The following is a 19,343-nucleotide window of genomic DNA, read 5'->3' as shown; positions in this document are numbered from 1 at the left end:
TCTTCTGTTACCATTCCTGTTGTTGCACAACGTGATTTGGCTTTCGCCAAAATTTGATGACATCTTGTGGTTCCCTCAGGTTTCTGGTATCATCAAATGTAAAACTGCTTTATAAAAATTGAGATATTAAGAAAATATCTATTGTATCAGAGTAGTATAATTTATTGACCCAGTTTTTTGTGGGTGTGAAAGAAGTTTAACATAGTTTTTTATCCTTAACATACAGTCCATATTCAGGGAAGTACCAGAAGGTGTCCTCAACAAATGAGCAGATAAATTGTACCTTTTTACTTTTTTCATTGTCATCAGATCACATTAATGTCACCATTCTCTTGTTTTTCTTCAGGTTTTATTATTGTTTTTACATTGACATTTACAACGTTGAAGTAAACTTTCAGTTCGTAACAGCTAAGACCAAATTACAGTATCATTGTATATTTTATGCTTGAATGATTTTCACATTTAGTCTCTAACCATCAAAGTGAATGAGATTTTTGTTTAATTTTTTTATTTATATCTAATAATAATTTCTGTGTCCTTGTCAGTGCATAATTTTCTTTTTCCCTCAAATTAATTCCTACCATGCTCCCAAATTTTGGAAATGTTTATGATGTTTTGTTCCTACAATCATAATGCCAGTTGTTTGAAGCTGTTTTTGTCAGGTCCCAAACATGATTTAATGATTGATCATGTTATTGATAGTTTTGTGTTACTACACTAGCATCTGTATTCACTTAATATAATACTCTATGTATCAGTATGAATTAAGTTGTAATAAAACACCATTATGTCAACAGTTTATGGTTTTTATTTTATAGTACAATCAACGAACCGCTTTATCCTCTTTAGGCTCATGGGGGTGCTGGAGCCTACCGGTCCAAAGACGGGGAACCAGCCAATCGCAGGGCACAAGGAGACAAACAACCATTCACGCTCAGACTCATACCTAGGGGCAATTTTGAGTGTCCAATCAGCCTACCATGCATGTATTTGTTATTTGGAAGGAAACCGGAGTACCCGGAGAAAACCCACGCAGGCCAGGGGAGAACATGCAAACTCCACACAGAAAAAACGACCTAGATTTGAACCCAGGACCCCCACTGTGAGGCGGATGCGGTAACCACACTTATCTTAAGACCCATAATTCCTTCTTTGTTAAGGTTTAGCTGTTCAAGAAACCTGAAAAATCTCAAGGTCTAAATAATAAATCAAGTTAAATGAAAGACTACCAAGCCTTACAAAAATCCTGTATATGGAAATTCCTTTGTAACTGAAACTCGCCCACTAATATTCAAATTAGCGCCCACTTTGGGTTGCAAGAGAAAGAGCTTTTAAGTGTGAGTGGTTGTCCTTTCCCTTGCGAATAAAGAGAATTGACCATTGTTATGTAAATTATCTCACAAAATCCTTCAGAGCAAAATAAGAACACTATGACACTTTAACCTTCTTCACCAGAGCTTCACAGTGCATAAATGTAGGCCATAATTTAATGCTGAATGTTACTATTGTGGTTCTAAAATGTGATGTCATAGGTACATGGGCACCAGGCCTTTGCGGGGTTAAATAAACATTACCAAAGGCAGTATATACACTAATAACTTGACATACGAGTGCCCCAACATACAAGCATTTTGAGATACGTGTAAAATTCCAAACAAATATTTGCCTTGAGATACGAGACACATTTTGAGATACAAACAGCTGCTTATGATTTCAGCGCACTGTCTTTCTCGCCGCATCTCCCTTGTGCAAATATCTCTACGAGCACAGGGCAGAGCATTGGACTGTGGCGTTGACACTACCTCTACCCCCTTAAATATATATTTTTTAAATTTAGACCTTTATGCATGCATACTCTCACTGATACTCATTGATTAGTAACACTGTAGCAATGTTGTCAAAATAATTCAGAGACCTTTGTTCTTTAAAAGTGACAAAATAACTAAAAATGCACATATGGTCATTTATTTTTAAATTCTGAGTATGGCTCTTATGGAATAACATTTGAAAATATGAATTGTTTATGTCTGTCAAAATGATTTCCAACCCCTGTTGTAGTAGTAGTACTACTACATACACATACTAGTAGATATTTTTGTGCGGTTCTTCTTGTCGCCACAAGATGACAGTAGAATAATTTGAACTCTCTCAAATACATGAAGAAGTAGTTGGTGAACGGACCCGGAAAAGATGTGCACACTAGGATTTTAAAGACATGACACACCTTGTAAAATATATATTTGTCATACTCTAAGTATTCAACTGTAATCCTACTTTTTTATTTGTTCACGCAATATCACCTATCTGCATTTGGAAGGCCAATGTCATAAACTGGCGCGTGTCAGGCATAGTCAGCTAAAAAGTTATTAGCAACAGATCCTCGATCAGTTGTTTTGATACGGCAAAATGGATTATTGGGTTCGGTTCAACTCACAAAGCCAAGCCAAGGAAAGGATTATACGGTACGTGTTCTAAAAATTGCTGGTTTAATTTGAACTGAATTTTTAAAAAAGGGTTTGCAACTTTTCAAGCTGTTTCGTTTTAGCTATACCTAAACCTTTGCGTAACGCCATCAAACACTTTGACAGTCCATCTTTGTGATGGACGCAAAACTCCAACTCAGTTTGGTTTTGGTTTCAGTTTGGGACATTTGGTTTAATCGATTCCATTTTGTGACATGTAATCAAAAATTATACTTCGGAATGCGTCGAAGTCTGATCGCAAATTACACTGTGATTCCAGTACATATTGGAAAACATTTGGTCTTGAAAATTCTTGAAAAAGAACGTCGACTTTTATGATTTTACTAACTATTTTCACATGAGGATAAGTGGCTCGGTAGATGAATTAATGGAACCTGCTTGCGCTCTTGTGGCACATTTTTGGGAATATCACACAAAGTTTGTGTTTTGTTTTGAAAATGGATAGGGGAATGGGCCACTGGGATTAGTTTAGGTCACGTTGATGATCATCTCATTTCATTTTCTGAACCGCTAGGGTTGCGGGGGTGCTGGAGCCTATCCCAGCTGACTTCGGGTCAAAGGCGGGGGACACCCTGAATCTGCCGGGCAAGAAGAGACACTCACACTCATTATTTAGTGTCCAATCAGCCTACCATCCATGTCCTTGGAATGTGAGAGGAAACCAGAGTGCCCGGCGAAAACCCACACAGGCCCGAGGAGAACATACAAACTCCACACAGGTGGAGCGACCTGGATTTGAACCCAGGTCCCACATTGTGAGGCCAATGCGCTAACCAATTAGTCGTCAGCCCGCCGCATTCATGATCAAAGTTATAAATTTCTAACCCCTTTGTTTGCTGTCTACAATACTTAATATAATTACAATAACATAGTTTTAAAGCCTGTTAATTGTCATTTTTTTCTCCCAAAAAAATCTAGCGAATTATCTGGCTAATCTTGTTTTGATCATATATTTAACATTGGTGCATGAAGTAGAGTTAATAATGTTACAAGCGTGAAAACTTGAAGAATTTAGCAAAACTGAAGAGAGGAAGTCCAGAGTCTCATGTGATTCACTACTCTTTGATTCTGCCATGATAAAAATGCCCTTGTAACAGGGTTATGTGGCTATTTTAGGACATTTTTTGTCTCATTTCCAGGGCTGCCCAGTATACCTGCACACTGCTAGGCTACACTCTGCACAAAGGCGGAGCAAGAGCAGAACTACTCAAAACTGTCAGTCAGCTAGAAGCACACATGAGTCTGACGAGAAAATGTAAGTATACTACAGGAGAACCATTGAATTTACATTAACAATTTGACATAGGTGTCTTACTGTTTGACTTTCAGGATGCCTACAGTCTAATTAAGTTGTGCTTGTGTCTTAGTGCTTCGCCTAGGAAACTCGGTTGAGGCCTTGGAGGCAGCAAAAAGAGCTATCCATCTCTCTGATAGCATACTAAGGCTCTGCCTCACCATAAGCCACCTCAACAGAGCTATGTACTTCGCCTGTGACAACGTCCTCTGGGCGGGGAAGACTGGTCTCCTATCCAAGTTGGATCAGCACAAATGGAGCCAGAGATCTTTTAAGTGAGTCAGCCTCACAGCCGCTCAGTTGGGGGATCATTAAATGCCAGACCCTTCAAATTTTAAGGGCAAATACAGTCATACCTCGACTTACGAAATTAATTGGTTGTTTTTTGTAACGTTAAAATTTTGTAAGTACAGTGTTCCCCCGCTACTTCGCGGTTCAGCTATCGGGAACTCAGAGCTTCGCAGAATTTTTGGGAGAAAAAAAATACAAATATTACATTGAAACAACATATTTTACAGTTTTTTTTCGTTATAACACGAATTCCACTCTCTCTACCCGTATTCTATATGGTGTACTGTATACAGGGGGGTAAAAAAAATGGAATTAAATTCAAATTAAGCATTTTTGAAGGGGAATCCCTACTTCGCGGAAATGCACTTATCGCGGGTGGTCCCGGTCCCCATTAACCGCGATAAGCGAGGGAACACTGTATGGGTAGAGAGAGTGAAATTCATGTTATAACAAAAAAACGGTAAAATATGTTATCTTAATGTAATTTGTATTTTTATTTTTTCCCCAAAAAATCTGCGAAGCTCTGAGTCCGCGGTGGCTGAACCGCGAAGTAGCGAAGGAACACTGTACTACTAATAGTTTTAGAATTCTTGTTTGCCGTCGTAGTGAGCGTGCATGGTTGTTTGTTGCAGGTACTACCTCTTTGCTCTGATCCTCAACCTGACTCGAGATGTGTACGAGCTACTCCTGCTCATGGAACGCGAAGCACGCCACAGAGCGGCCAAATCTCCGCCCTCTCGCGACTCCGGCCCCACCCTGATGGCTCCCGGTTTGTCGTCCTCAACGTCACCGGCCGCTTCGGCAGTCCTTCCCTATCTGTTGGCGTGGCTCCATGGGCGGCTCCACCTGTTGTTTACGGTGCTTCACAACAACCCTCCGCTGTTGCTGGATCTGCTGAAGAACACGTGCGACATCTTCATCCCGTTGGACCGCCTGGCCATTTACAACACTTGGACGGGCTTTGTCGGCGCCTGTGGATTGGCTTCCTCTCTGCTATCCATCCTTACGATAGTCCACCCTTGGCTGAAGCTCAAGCCATGAAGCAGCAGACACTATGGAGGGAGGACTGAGAGGATTTAAGACTTGTGTGAGCTCAGGGGTCAGTAAAATTAAATGTAGTTTAACATGACAATAATATTTTCCTAAAAATGAGTGCAGTTTTCTACAGATTTTTGACAAATAGAATTTTTGCTTGCCCTGTGAAAACAGTCACATTGCCAAGACAACTTCTCGAAATTTTTTATAATTAGATTGAAAATGCAATAAAAAGAAGACTGATTGGACAATACAAAACCAAATCTTAGTATTTACATATAGTGAAGGCAGTTTTGCAAAGAGAATATTTACTACCAACGTTCCCTCTAAGCTGCAAATGAATTAGATATATAAAACTTTTTTATGTGTAATTTAGTGAGTGACAAATGTCCAGCCAATCAGAGGATACGATGCAATAATCAGAGCTGCCAACTTCTCTGGAATTTCTGGAGTTTACCCAAGTAATGGAAGTCCCAAAAAAATCGTCACTTAAATCCTTTTTTGAAGCAACCATTTTGGAAAAGTACCAAATTTCCAATTTAAATGCCTCAAATTTACACCATCGCTATGGCTTCTGCATCTTACTTCCGCATTTGATTCAACTGCACTGTAAACCAGATTAATTCAGTAACACGAGTGCATTATGAATCATCCGAGTTACGAGTTCTGACAAATTATTCATCTTGTGCAACTTCAGCGTGGCAATCGATCAGGAATCGATTGCATAGTGTTAGACCAAGGGTGTCAGACTCGGGTTGGTTCACGGGCCGCTTTAACGTCAATTTAATTTTACGTGGGCCGGACCATTTTAGATATAATATTTAGATTTTTTTTTAATATAAATGGATTAAAAGAACTGGATTAAAATCCCTGAATATTCAGTTTTTTTAATAGATACAAAACAATGTTTATTTTAGCTTTTATATATATATATATATATATATATATATATATATATATATATATATATATATATATATATATATATATATATATATATATATATATATATATATATATATATATATATATATATATATATATATATATATATATATATATATATATATATATATATATATATATATATATATATATATATATATATATATATATATATATATATATATATATATACATATATATATATACATATACATCCATACATACATACATACATACATACATACATACACACACACACACATACATACATAGATATATGTTAATTTTACAAAATGATATATAAGATTTTTGAACTAAAAACAGAAAAAAATGATTCAAAAGTTACAATTAGTGATTTAAAAGAGGGAAAATCAGGGAATTTAATATACATCTATACTCTTCATTTTAATTTAGTACTAAAACAGAAAGTCGACACTCATGATGATTTCCTTTTCCGGCCCACGCAAAATGATGCGATGGGCCAGATTTGGCCCCCGGCCCACCACTTTTTCACCTGTGTGTGTTAGACGATAAACCCTGGTATGTATCTGACTAACGGCTTTTATCTATTTGAAACCATGACTGACTTATCGTCCTGACAGTAAGGCATGATCAAATTCGACAGAGACGACCAGGATACGATGGGTTACTCCACAGAATATTTATTCCTAATATATAAATCCAATATAGAGCTGATCCAATAGTCTCTCTGGAAATCCTCCCTAAATGGGACAAGGGTACTCCTGAAATTGGGTCGACGGAGGTTGGCAACTCTGTATTATGCTACGCAGCCAATCACGGCTTTGACAGTACTTGTGCATGTAAAAGAGACCTGATAACTGTGGTTCTTTTAAGTTAAAAAGGCTGTTGGAATATTTGCAAATAGAAAAATAAGTGATGACACTGGGTTTGTGTTTTCTTTTTGTGTGAGAAGGTCTGTTTGAAAAACATGTAGCAAAGCTAAAGTTTGAAGAATATGACATATTTTACTCATTCTTTTTATTGTAGCTGTTCCATTTTGGTATTACTACTGTAAGATTAAACTCTGGTTCTTAACTCAATTACAATATGAACAAAAGGCTCTGTCTGAGATTCTTCTTTTGAGGTTGGATTCATGCTGATAAGGAGACAGATGGTCTGGATGATGTGGATTCAAGGATGGAGAGTGTGGAGTCCGGAGAAGACACCCCTCTCGGCAGTCGTGGACCAGTCCGCATCATTGTCAACCAGCGAATGAATATGCATTTTTGTAATACTATAACTGGTCAAATGAGGGTCTGGGCGATGTATTTTCTCATCCTCCGCTGGAGATAGCGACACTTAGCGGGCTTATTCTTTGGGAGGGAGACCCGGAGATCTGTATGGATCAATTTGTCAGGAATAAATCTTCTGTGGATTAACTCGCTCAACCGTGGTTTGTTTCCTCCGATGCTGAACACGCTCCGTTGTTAGACGGGATAAGACAGAGTTAAGGAATTGGAGTCAGGTGCTAGAACTATAAGTCCAATAAGTTGTAAGCAAGTTTTCTGATGGAAAAATATGAACTAAATGGAAGCTAGACTACCTCAAGCGACATATTCAGCAGAAAAGTCGTTTGAAAATGAGAAGTGAGAAGGACAGATGTGAAAAATAAGTCAGATTTGTGTGTATTCTAATGACGTGTGCTAAGATGTTTTCATTATGGATATTAATCATTGAATTTTATTATGATTTGATCATTTATAGGTCGAAATGCACCTGCTGTTGGCAGGTGTGATACTGGTGTATGGTCATAGCGAGCACTTCTCAGTCCTCAGTGTTATCAGGGAGGTTGTCTATATGTCCAGACAGATGAAAAATTAGAGACAACGTTGGTTTCTACGAACCATTTAGAGCAGGGGTGTCAAACTCCCTTTGGTCTGCGGGCCGAATACAGCTTAATTTGAGATCAAGCGGGCCGGACCAGTAAACTCATTGCAAAATTACATAGAACTAACAATAAGCCCACTTTTTTTCCTTTGTATTAGTCACTAATACTAATAATTAGTGCAAATAATAAGTAAATTATCAAAATTTTTATTAACAGAATTTTCCTTTTACATTATGAACAACATATTATGGACAAGAGAATAACATAAGATCATAAACAAACGTCAATTCATGATGTCTGCACGTACTAAAACACTACGCCCCCCTAGTGGATAATACAGGAACTACATATTTTAAAGAAAATTCATTTTTTTTATACAATGCAGCTTTCTTCGCCGGGCCGTACCAAACCACCAGACGGGCCGGATCCGGCCCGTGGGCCGTATGTTTGACCCCCCTGATTTAGAGATTCAAGTTCTTGATGTTTTGTGTATGTTTGGTTTTTTTTTTGCTTATGTCAGCACATTTCAACATTAACAGCGGTGGACAATGTTCCCTCTAAACTGCGCGCTTGCGCAATTGGGCACTACTCTCGTCTTCTCTGCGGAGCAGCAATCATATGGTGCTCATTAAATAAAATCCTTTTTTTTATATCCCTTTCCCCATGATGGGGCCGTTTATACGGCAGCCAGTGGCAGTAGCTCCGTCCACTCTTATGTTTTTTGGTTTTTTACAGCATGTTTTACATGAAAAAATAGAGGTAACATTGACATGCACCTGTGTATGGCAGGTGTGATACAGGTGTGTGCCCATAGCGAGCAATGATGTCACTCACACTGGTACTCAGTACGCTCAAGGAGATTGTTTTTCTGCCCAGACCAACGAAAAATTGTTTTTCTGCCCAGACCAACGAAAAATTAGGGAACATTGGCGGTGGATAATAATCAGTGTTGGAACTAACACCGTTACATAATGAAACAACTTTTTTGCTGTAACTTCTAATGTAATGAACAGCCCTAGTCATGTACCACCATTACCCATATAACTTAATGATCCAATTGAAACCTATAGGGCTAGTGGGCAGAATATTACTATCTGAATCCGATGTGAATTCTTCTAAATGTTCGAATTGTAAACGCCGCAAAAGTGCTAAACATAGTCTATCGCAAAAAACTTTTGGAAATTTAGGGAGTTGAACACTGATTCTCTTTTTAAAATATGGCTTTTTTTAAATTTGGAGTTACAATGTATTGTAATAATTTTGAATCAACTTATCTAGTTAAGTTGTTTTTCCAAACTCAGAGACGTTCGTTTCAATTTAATTGGTGGAAACGTTTTTCTACATTAGAGGGATTTTTTTTTAAATTTAGCCAAATTAAGGTTAGGGAATACATTAAAAGTATAATTCATATATGATATTGTCCTGAAATGTATTTTCCATTGTTAAAATTTAAAACAATCAATATTACTCATTGCTTCAGTATTTTTTCACCAAATATTCAAGAATGACTAATTTTGGTTTAGGAATATTATGAAGATAAGCTATTTTTACTTGTGTAACATGTTTATAGCTATTTTACCCACCTGTCAAAATAGTGGGCCATCGTTTACATTTCTTTTGGTACTGTGAAAACTTTTTTTTTGGCCCAAGAGATAGTTGAACCAGAGTATAAAATGAAATTCTATTTGCTTTGCATTATGATCATGGACCCTGACAGCAGAACCATGCTTCCTTGTTCTAATCTATTTTGGCAGTTGATTGGAAACATGTTTGGTGCGACCCTTTGGTTGACATCTTTGTGAAATCTTTTAACTGGTTCTAATAATTTCCCCCCAATATAGGTCTACAAAGAATTTTCATTTTTTTCCAACTTGACACAAAAAATTTGCATCAAATTGACAATAGATAGTCAAATAGTTCTATCATTTGATATGTTTGAATAATAGTTTAACCAGCAAAATAGTGCTCAAAATTACTGGACCATTTTAAAGGTTTCTTCATTACAACATCACTCAAAGACAATAAAAAAAAGTTTATTGCAGAATAAAAAGCTTCAAATAAAAACTTTAAAAAAAATCACAACCAGAACCAATCTTTTTTAACCAAACAACAATCACAAAGTGGAATCCTGCTGTTGTTTCTGCCTAGGTGACCACCTGCAGTTCACAGCTCCCATCAATATGCAACTAATCTGTACAGAAAAAAAATCAATGAGACTTCTCAGTATTCTCAAAAAAATATGGAAATACCCCCAAAAATAACAAGCCTGACATCAAGATCAGTCCTGGGTCTCCATGCTGTCATCCTCTCCTTCTACTCCATCAGCACCCTCTTCCAGAGCCTCATCCTCTTCCTCCTTCTTTTCAGGGGGCTTCTCATAGGCCTTTTCTGAAGGGGTGACGATCACACCGTCCCAAGTTGACATCTCCGTAGCCAGATCTTCAAACGCAAGTGGTTAAAAAAATGGGTTAAAAACCCTTACATAAAGTTTGAGATGACACCATTCAAAACGAAATCTTACAACTAGCATCTCCATCCAGTCCAAGGATTTTTCGGAAACCTCCATGTGACAAGACCCTCACCAGTGTCTGAGCGGTGAAGCACACCATGTCCTGTGTGTAACAGAAATTTGAAATAGTGAATCAAGGTTCCATTGGACAACTTTTCTCATTTTCTGAACTGCTTTATCCTCACTGGGGTTCTGGAGCCTATCCTAGTTGGCTTCAGGCCAGAGGCAGGGTCACCTTGAAAATGGTGGCCAACTAACCACACGCAGGGCACAAGGAGACAAACAACCACCTAGGTAGGGTCAATTTAGAGCAGGGGTGTCAAACTCCCTTTGGTCTGCGGGCCAAATACAGCTTAATTTAGATCAAGCGGGCCGGACCAGTAAACTTATTGCAAAATTACATAGAACTAACAATAAGCCCACTTTTTTCCTTTGTATTAGTCAATAATACTAATAATTAGTGCAAAGAATGAGTAAATTATCAAAATGTTTATTAACGGAATTTTCCTTTTACATTATGAACAAGAGAATAACATAAGACCATAAATAAATATCAATTCATGTTGTCTGAATGTACTAAAACACTGCGGGCCCTTGTGGATAATACAAGAACTACAAATTTTAAAGAAAATTCATAATTTTTTTATGCAATGTAGCTTTCTTCCCCGGGCCGTACCAAACCACCAGACGGGCCGGATCCGGCCCGTGGGCCGTATGTTTGACACCCCTGATTTAGAGTGTCCAATCAGCCTGCCATGCATGTCTTTGGAATGTGGGAGGAAACCGGAGTACCCTGAGAAAACCCACACAGGCCCAGGGAGAACATGCAAACTCCCCCCAGTTGGACCGACCTGGATTTGAACCCAAGTCCCCCACCGTGAGGTCGACGCGCTAACCACTCAGCCGCCAGTAGAAAACTTTAAAAAAGAAAAACCTACCTGCTGTTCTAGAGTCATGACTGTGTGCACTCGGAAATTTCCGCTCTCACAAGGGTCGGTGATGCCCACCGAGCCGGGAAGGAAAAGACCAGCCGCCAACATCTGAAGGCAGCGCCTTTAAAATGAAACGGAGGGAGGAGAAAATTAGTTTTTGCAAATCCGTGTGACAACGGTTTTCGAAAGGAGAACAGACCTGTACGCCACATTTAGGGACAGTGGTTGCCTGGATGGATTGTTCATCACAGCAGAGTGTCCCTGGAACACATGCAAGTGATTATGCCATTTCATGTTCATATTACAGTGTTCCCTCAGTTATCGCGGTTAATGGGGACCGGGACCTACAGCGATAAGTGAATTTCCGCGAAGTAGGGATTCCCCTTCAAAATGCTTAATTTTAATTTAATTCAATTTTTTTTTTGTTTAAAAATTTATTTGTTTTAATTTTTTGTACATTTATTTATTTTTTTAACTCCCCTGTATACAGTACACCATCTAGAATACAGGTAGAGAGAGTGAAATTCATGTTATAACAAAAAATACTGTAAAATATGTTGTTTCAATGTAATATTTGTATTTTTTCCCCCAAAAATAATCCGCGAAGCTCTGAGTCCACGGTAGCTGAACCGCAAAGTAGCGAGGGAATAGTTGTCACAATAGTTGTCACTTTTGAACAATAAAAAGAAAAAAAGGATAAAGGCAAAAATAAATAAACATATACAGGAAATGCATTTACATTTTGGAGGATTTTGTTTTCATATATTGTAACGTTCATTGACAGATCGTGTTTTTGTAACCAGAAAATTTGATATTTAGAGCAAGTCATAGAGGTACCACTCTAAATGATTGAGTTTGACACATCTGCCGCACAATTGGACAATGATCTTAATACCAAATGTCTTCTCAAATTTCAAGGTGCATCCATTGTCACAAAATTTATCGTCAATTATAGAGGTTTGCAATCTTACCAATAAATCCACAATCCAAGGAGTGAGAGGGTCAAAGCCAGCAAAACGCAGCCTGAGGTCCTTCAGAAGGCGGATCAACACTTTGACCCTGAAAATCATGAAGTGTCATCACATTTAATCAAAGGTTAAGGAAAAATTGTTAGTATTGCATAATACAAAAGCAACTTTTTTTTTCCTCACGTGGATTGAGAAGCATTTTCTTCAAACCAGCGTGCGTGACGAATTGCAGCCAGGGCGCTCTGTAGTACCTTGATGTCCACTGTAGATGAAAGTTGCACATTTTTGTCACTTCCTATTGGGGTATTTTCAAATCATTTTATTTTTAAATTGTGGATAAGTGTCATGGTTTGGACTCTCCTGCCGTCAATGGCATTAAAGATGAACATTAACGGCTAGTCCTCCCAGTTTAAATGAGTTATTATGTAGTTATTTGTTAATGGAGTGTGACGAGTTTTTGGTTGACTTGTCAATTGTTGGGTACCGTATTTTCACGACTATAAGGCGCACCGCATTATAAGGCGCACCCTCAATGAATGACATTTTTTCCATATATAAGGCGAACCGTCTATTTTGGAGAAAATTTAAGACTTTTAAGTGCACCCTATACTCGTGAAAATACGGTAATTGCTATTGACTTCCAGGTATGAAGCACTAACTACACAGTCACCTCTAGAGCCAGCCATTGTTGATGTTTTGGAATTTTTTTGTATAAAATCTTGCAGTGGGGGAGGAGCTATATGATGGAAGATTTTGTAAACTAACATGCCATCTGCATATTTAACAGTATTGTTTCAGTTCAGACGTTTGTGTTTTTTTAATTATCCGACAGTGGTGGTTTTTCGTTTTTGGGTTTCAGTTTTTTTCCATATATAAGGCGCACTGGATTATAAGGCGCACTGTCTATTTTGAAGAAAATTTAAGACTTTTAAGTGCACCTTATAGTCGTGAAAATACGGTAATTACAGGTCACTAGCAGTAGATTTTCAATAATTTACTATTGAGTTAATTGTATTCTTGGGTCACGCCCTGCAGATTTTAGAGCTATTTTTGGGTCACTTCTCAATATTTGAGACCCTTTTCCTCATTATAAATAAATGCTGTAGTTTTAGGCAAATATTGATAGATTCATGCAGTTCTGGCATAAACTGCATAAACCTTTTGTGTCTATTTTTTTTCTGCGTGCATTCGATTTTGAATATTAAAAATATTTTTTGGAAAATGTCAATCGATTGGAAATTAATGGGGCCATTGTACATTTTTTCAGACATCAAATATTGTAAACAATTTTGTACGCATTGATCCCTAAGTCTTTTTATACACTGCAAACAAACAAAAAGAGAATCTAGCAGATTTTTTTCAGTTTGAAATAAATGGAGAATTTTTTGTCAAATTTGGTGAAACTATGTTATTGGCAAAAATGTTAACATTTATGTGTGGCGTAATTATCTGTATTTCTTCAATGTACATTACATGAAGTGGATTAAAAAATACTTTTCAAATGTGAACATTTTATATTTTTTCTATTGGAAAGGATTGAGTCTATTAAAAATATTTTATCTCGGTCAGGTTTGCTGGAACTGTACATTTTTAGGAAAACATTGCGTAGAATTTTTGTGCACCTTGATTTCCTTGTACTTGTAAACCATGTGGAAGACAAGATACACAATAAAAAAAATTGAAAATTCTGATGTTTATGCCATTGGAAATTAATGAAGATAAAAAAATGTGTTTATTCAACTATGTAAATTGTGCAACGTAGGTGAAATTTTGGAAGGTTTGGAATGCTAGAATCAGTCACGGTGCATGTGCTGTCATAACCACAAATTCAAATAATTGTGACTGTGTGATAAATGTGTGTGTGTGTGTGTTAGACCAGTACAATGTAGCTCAGGGTCCAGTTTTCGCAAGTTGGGAGGCACAGTGGTGATGAGGATCTTGACAGTCGCATCAGCTGAGCTGATCTCAAAGCCGGTCTCATTGGTCAGCATGGACAGCACTAAAAAACACAAACATTTATTCCAGTTATATCCACAACTATCAAGCTAAACCACTCACATTTGTCATTGGCTCTTCACATTTGTTAAACACCGTAATTTAATGAAAACACAGATTTAAAAACATGACATGCACAAAACGTGCAAGATATATATTTTTTTGGAATTAAATTAAAATTAAGCATTTTTGAAGGGGAATCCCTACTTCGCGGAAATTCACATATTGCGGGTGGTCCCGGTCCCCATTAACCGCGATAAGCGAGGGAACACTGTAAACGCTTAAATGGTTGAGCAGTTAATTGAACTCACTAAATAAACATGGATCATAGTTTGAAGCTTAACCTGCTTAATGGAAGCTTAATGGGTCGATCCCTATCCTCCAAAAATGATGTAGTGCTTACTGTGCCATCACTTGCATCAACTTCCACACTGTATTGAATTCCATTGAGCTTTGAATATTGTGCTGAAGCTACTCAGTCCTACCTTCTGTGGGATCCTGTGTACGGAGAGTCTCCACTACTTTGTTGCCAAGAGCTGCTACAGCCTCCACTTAAACACAAACATCGAGCCTGATTATTATATGGACCAAAAAGGAATCCTTCCCAATCTCACCCATATGTTAAAAGAGTGGAATGGGACAGAAATACATAATATATTAAAATTGTGACAATATAAATAATGCAATTCATACAGTACAACATAGCTAGCACAAAAACTCACAAGTTGGAAGAATCTTGAGCATCACAACAAGGTCGGCAACATTGTGGCCAGTTGTCATGGTACCCTTTTTGTAAGAGCCCACCTGACGCACCTCCTCAATTTGCTATAAGAAATTGCACATATTACTGTTATTAACCACTTCACAAAACGTTTTACCTTTACTTTTATTTACTTTTTCTTGTTTAGCTGCTTAAACACTGAGTCTTTAACACAATTTTGGAATGTGGGAGGAAAGTGGAATACCGGGAGATAATTCATGCAGCCACAGGGGGAACATGCAAAATTCATAGAGGGTGGTCAGAAACCGATATTACTTACCACTTCAAAATTACCAGGAGCAACAATCAGGTTATCAATGACATTGTTGATCTTTGTGACCAGAGACAAGATGGAGGACTACAAATACAAAAAGACAATTAAAACACTGGATTACAATCTCATGAATGTTACTGACCTGCTCTGTGGATGTCGGGCTCAGGTCTTGATTTCTCTTTAGCAGACACTCACTAAACGAACTCTCATCAGGTGCAGGCTTCACTCTGGGGAAGGCCATCTCACACTGGGGAGAAGAACAATTCCCTTAACAGAGCAATGGTTTCTGAATTAGGTTTTCACACTAAGTCATAAATTACTGCATTTTATGGACTGCAAGTTGCAAGAGGAAAAAAAACGCATAATGAAAGGGATAGAACTATACAGTAATATCTCGAAAATCGGGGCTTCAACTTCCGCGGATTAACTACAGTGGTACCCCGAGATACGAGCTTAATTTGTTCCAGGACTGAGCCCGTAAATCAATATTCTAGTAACTCGAATGAACGTTTCCCATTGAAATGAACTAAAAACAAATTAATTTGTTCCAATCCTCTGAAAAAACACCAGAATCAGGATATTGGATTGGAAAAAAGGTTATATGTCCTCTAATTCATTATCTATTAAAAAAGTAACACATAACTAGGTTTATTATAACTAAAATGTGTTTAATAGTACTAAAAATATACAGATTTTTAAGGTGGAGAGAAAGATAGACGGACAGAAAGAGGGGGCGGAGAGGGGGGTGGGACGCTTTTTGGATGGCAACACGCTCGTTTCATAACAAACAAATTTAAATTAACTTGGATTACGATGCAGACACTCAAAAATAAGTCTAATCTAACCTTACACTAAACTTAATTTTAATTTTGTTTTACATTTTTATACCTTTCTTTTCCCGGCCTGACTTTCACTATCAATGGGCTGTTTGCTTTTGTATTCCCTTCAAAGTATTTCGAAAATGATGCACACAAATGTCCTCACAGTAGGATAACGCACGACCACTTGCCAACGAGAAATAATATGTAATCATCGTACTAGCAATCACTACGCCATTCGCGCTGAGTGACGAAAAAAAAACACTAAAAAATGTGACGCTCCGCCCAGTGCTCGTAGATATCTGTTATACACAAAAGAGATGCGACAAAAAAAGACAGTGCGCTAAAATCATAAAGGACCTCTCATGTCATGCCCACCTGGCTTTCTCATATCTAGAGATAATTATTTGCTCGAAATTTTACTCGTATCTAGAAATGCTCGTATGTCGGGGTGCTCGTATGTCAAGGTACCACTGTATATCACAATTATTTTTTCATACAGGTGCACATCAATCGTGTTCCGTTTGGGATTTCGTCTGCATGCCGTCTTTTTACCACTACTCATAAAATATTTCACATCATCTGTGTTTGGTTTTACGTTCTAAATTAGGGCTGGTGGATTGCCACTTTGCACAAGTAAGAGATCGGTTACCTGCCCAATGGGCAGGTGGCTTAAAAAGTTCATGTAGAAACCTTGCAACAGCCAAAGCATTATTTACTCACCACATAAAAATCAAATGGAATGTGTGGAACAAATGGACGATACCTACAAGAATAAGAAAATTACATAAAATAGTTATTCATTAGTGTAAAAGAAAATCCCATCTAGGCAATTGTAAACATATGGCGGTCAATAAATATATGCACTCCGTTATTATTATTTAAAACAACAACAACACACTGGATAAAATCACATAATTTTTTTTAACAGTCGATTTACTCAATGTACTTTGTCCAATATTGCACAAGCTTTTTGATACCCTCAGAAGTTTTAAGTTAAGGGGCAAAGCCCATATGTACCCCTCCTTCACATGTTGATTGCTGATAAAAGTTAGTTCAGCTACTTATGCACAATATTATATGCCCAACCATGACTAATGTGCAGATTGTTTGCCCTCTGGATGATGACATAGATAGCAAAGCTATTTCGCCAATATAAACGTAATTAGAACAAAAGTACAGATACTCGTCCTTAACCTCGTATAGAGCTGGGCGATAAATGAATACCGATAATTATTGTGGAATAATTATTGTTATTAATTATTGTGCAGCGATTATAATAAAAACTTTTGATAAAAATTTGACAATTTCAAACTATAGTTACATCACCCGACCACCACCGAGAATGAGGGCGATGTTGTGAGATTAATGGCAGATATCTTTAAAGCAAATGCTGAACACTATGATGGTTAATGCAGTTACTGCAATTCTGTTGATTGATTGAGTTGAGAAGGTACAGCACATATTAATGAACATATTTATATACATGTCATTGAACATACAGATGTAAGATTGTAGCCATATCACCGTAGATTGGTTAACTTACAATTTCAAAAACCAGAAGCCATTCATTTTCAAAGGTGATTGCGTTTTAGTTTAAATAATTAAATGTTCAGATTTCAAGATGGGATAGGCAGTTATGCATGATTTGAATGAGGCAAAATAATATGCTTTTTCTCTTGAATATATTGTTATAATCATTTGTTTCAGATGTACTGTAATTATTCTCTGTATATATTTTTAACTTGGCGTTCAAAAAGTCTTTCAAACCTGTCTTGAAAAAGAGGGATCGTCTTATATTCGGGCCAATACGGTAAATTAAAAAATACTCTACTCTGCCTCCCAATAGTGTACTCTGACTTGCTCAACTAATTCTGAAGACTGATTGGACAAAACCAATCTAAAATATGCCTTTGCGAACCATCCAATAAAATGGCAGAGAAAATAGAACATAATCACCCAATTTATTGGGAAAATGTGAACGAGAAGTGTAACTCACCCCTGAACGAGTCCTCCACGGGACCCAAAGCGGCCTCCTCGTCCCCTGCCGCGTTCCCCTCTGAACAAAAATATAAGAAAATGTTGGAAATGTTTGTCGTAGGCAAGGTTGTTTTGAAAACGTGGATTTTAATGACCAAAGAGCTATCAATTCATTCACTCACATAGCAGGCTAATGAGTACAAACAAACACGTGTTAACACATCAAGATGCTCCCTTTTTGATTGAATCAAGTGAAATTTTAAATATTTTATCTAGATTTAATACATTTTACTTACAATAAAGATCCGTCCTGGACATATGATATAGTTTTAGCAAGGCTAACGACAGCTTTTACTTAACAGCCAACAGAACAATAGACTATTAAAGCAACATTTTGAACCCAAATTTCAAATAATCAAGGAATACATAAGGTTACAATACAATTCGCATTTCTTACCTCATTGCGTAAGACGTTTTGGCAATTAAATGGGAGGAAAACGCAAGAGAATTGATGAATGGTGAGCAGGACGACGGTCGGCTTTCTTGTTCGTGGCTTTTTTGGATGTGTGAAAGGTATACTTTTCGTGGCGCTACTGCCACCTTCTGGTTGCCATGGAAGAAAAACGCAAGAGAATTGATGAATGATTAGCGAAGACGACGGCCGGCTTTCTTGTTCGTGGCCTTTCTGGATGTCGGAAAGGGCTACATTTCTTGGCGTTGCTGCCACCCTTTGGTTGCTACGCGTACAGCTAATTAAAAGATAATAACTTAACAAAGTGTGACCATTTCTGGAATGTCATAGTAGTATTACGGAAGCTTCTTTGGGGAAGCTTATTGCATTCACCTTAAAAAAGCCCTGGCTGTTTAAAAATATGTAAAAACAACCCAGAAAAATTATTAAAAATGTATTAATTTTGAAAACGAAGAGGAAAAAAAATCGTTCAAAAAAACAACAACAAAAATGAATTCGGGGCGGCCCAGTGGTAGAGTGATTCGCGCAGCAGTATCACAGCTCTGGGGTCCTGGGTTCAAATCCAGGTCATGTCAAACTGTATGGAGGTTGCATTTTCTCCCCGGGACTGCGTGGGTCTCCCCTCATATTCCAAAAACATGCATGGTGCACACTCTGAATTACTAGGTATTGCTTATTAGGGATGGGTGTGAGTGTGCATGGTTGTCTGTCTCCTTGCCCAACGTCATCTTAACATTC

At 37.6% G+C, this 19,343-nt stretch overlaps 2 protein-coding genes across 3 annotated transcripts; one reads left to right on the top strand and one right to left on the bottom strand.

Moving 5' to 3' along the window:
• Positions 1–2,173: 2,173 nt before the first annotated feature.
• Positions 2,174–6,017, top strand: pex11b (peroxisomal biogenesis factor 11 beta). Of its 2 annotated transcripts, XM_077744099.1 has the most exons (5): positions 2,174–2,462; positions 3,402–3,530; positions 3,623–3,738; positions 3,851–4,052; positions 4,701–6,017. In XM_077744099.1, coding segments are annotated over exons 2-5 (729 nt in total). In that variant the 5' UTR covers positions 2,174–2,462; positions 3,402–3,528; the 3' UTR covers positions 5,110–6,017. The 2 variants fall into 2 exon arrangements, with proteins under 2 accessions (XP_077600225.1, XP_077600224.1); XM_077744098.1 differs by lacking the exon at positions 3,402–3,530.
• A 3,897-nt stretch (positions 6,018–9,914) lies between these two features.
• On the bottom strand, positions 9,915–18,757 carry ilf2 (interleukin enhancer binding factor 2). The gene is made up of 15 exons (XM_077743923.1): positions 18,591–18,757; positions 18,153–18,212; positions 16,877–16,919; positions 15,478–15,582; positions 15,342–15,419; positions 15,024–15,126; positions 14,787–14,852; positions 14,189–14,305; positions 12,490–12,568; positions 12,310–12,397; positions 11,538–11,599; positions 11,345–11,459; positions 10,419–10,509; positions 10,169–10,336; positions 9,915–10,088 (listed from the first exon to the last, which is right to left on the bottom strand). The coding sequence occupies exons 1-14, from the start codon at positions 18,593–18,595 to the stop codon at positions 10,176–10,178; spliced, it is 1,173 nt and encodes a 390-aa protein (XP_077600049.1). The 5' UTR covers positions 18,596–18,757; the 3' UTR covers positions 9,915–10,088; positions 10,169–10,175.
• Positions 18,758–19,343: the final 586 nt, after the last annotated feature.

This window comes from Stigmatopora nigra, chromosome 21, assembly GCF_051989575.1.
Source record: "Stigmatopora nigra isolate UIUO_SnigA chromosome 21, RoL_Snig_1.1, whole genome shotgun sequence".
NCBI classification, from domain to species: domain Eukaryota; kingdom Metazoa; phylum Chordata; class Actinopteri; order Syngnathiformes; family Syngnathidae; genus Stigmatopora; species Stigmatopora nigra.
Note: the sequence above shows the minus strand (reverse complement) of the source record. Positions and strands in the feature narration are given on the sequence as shown.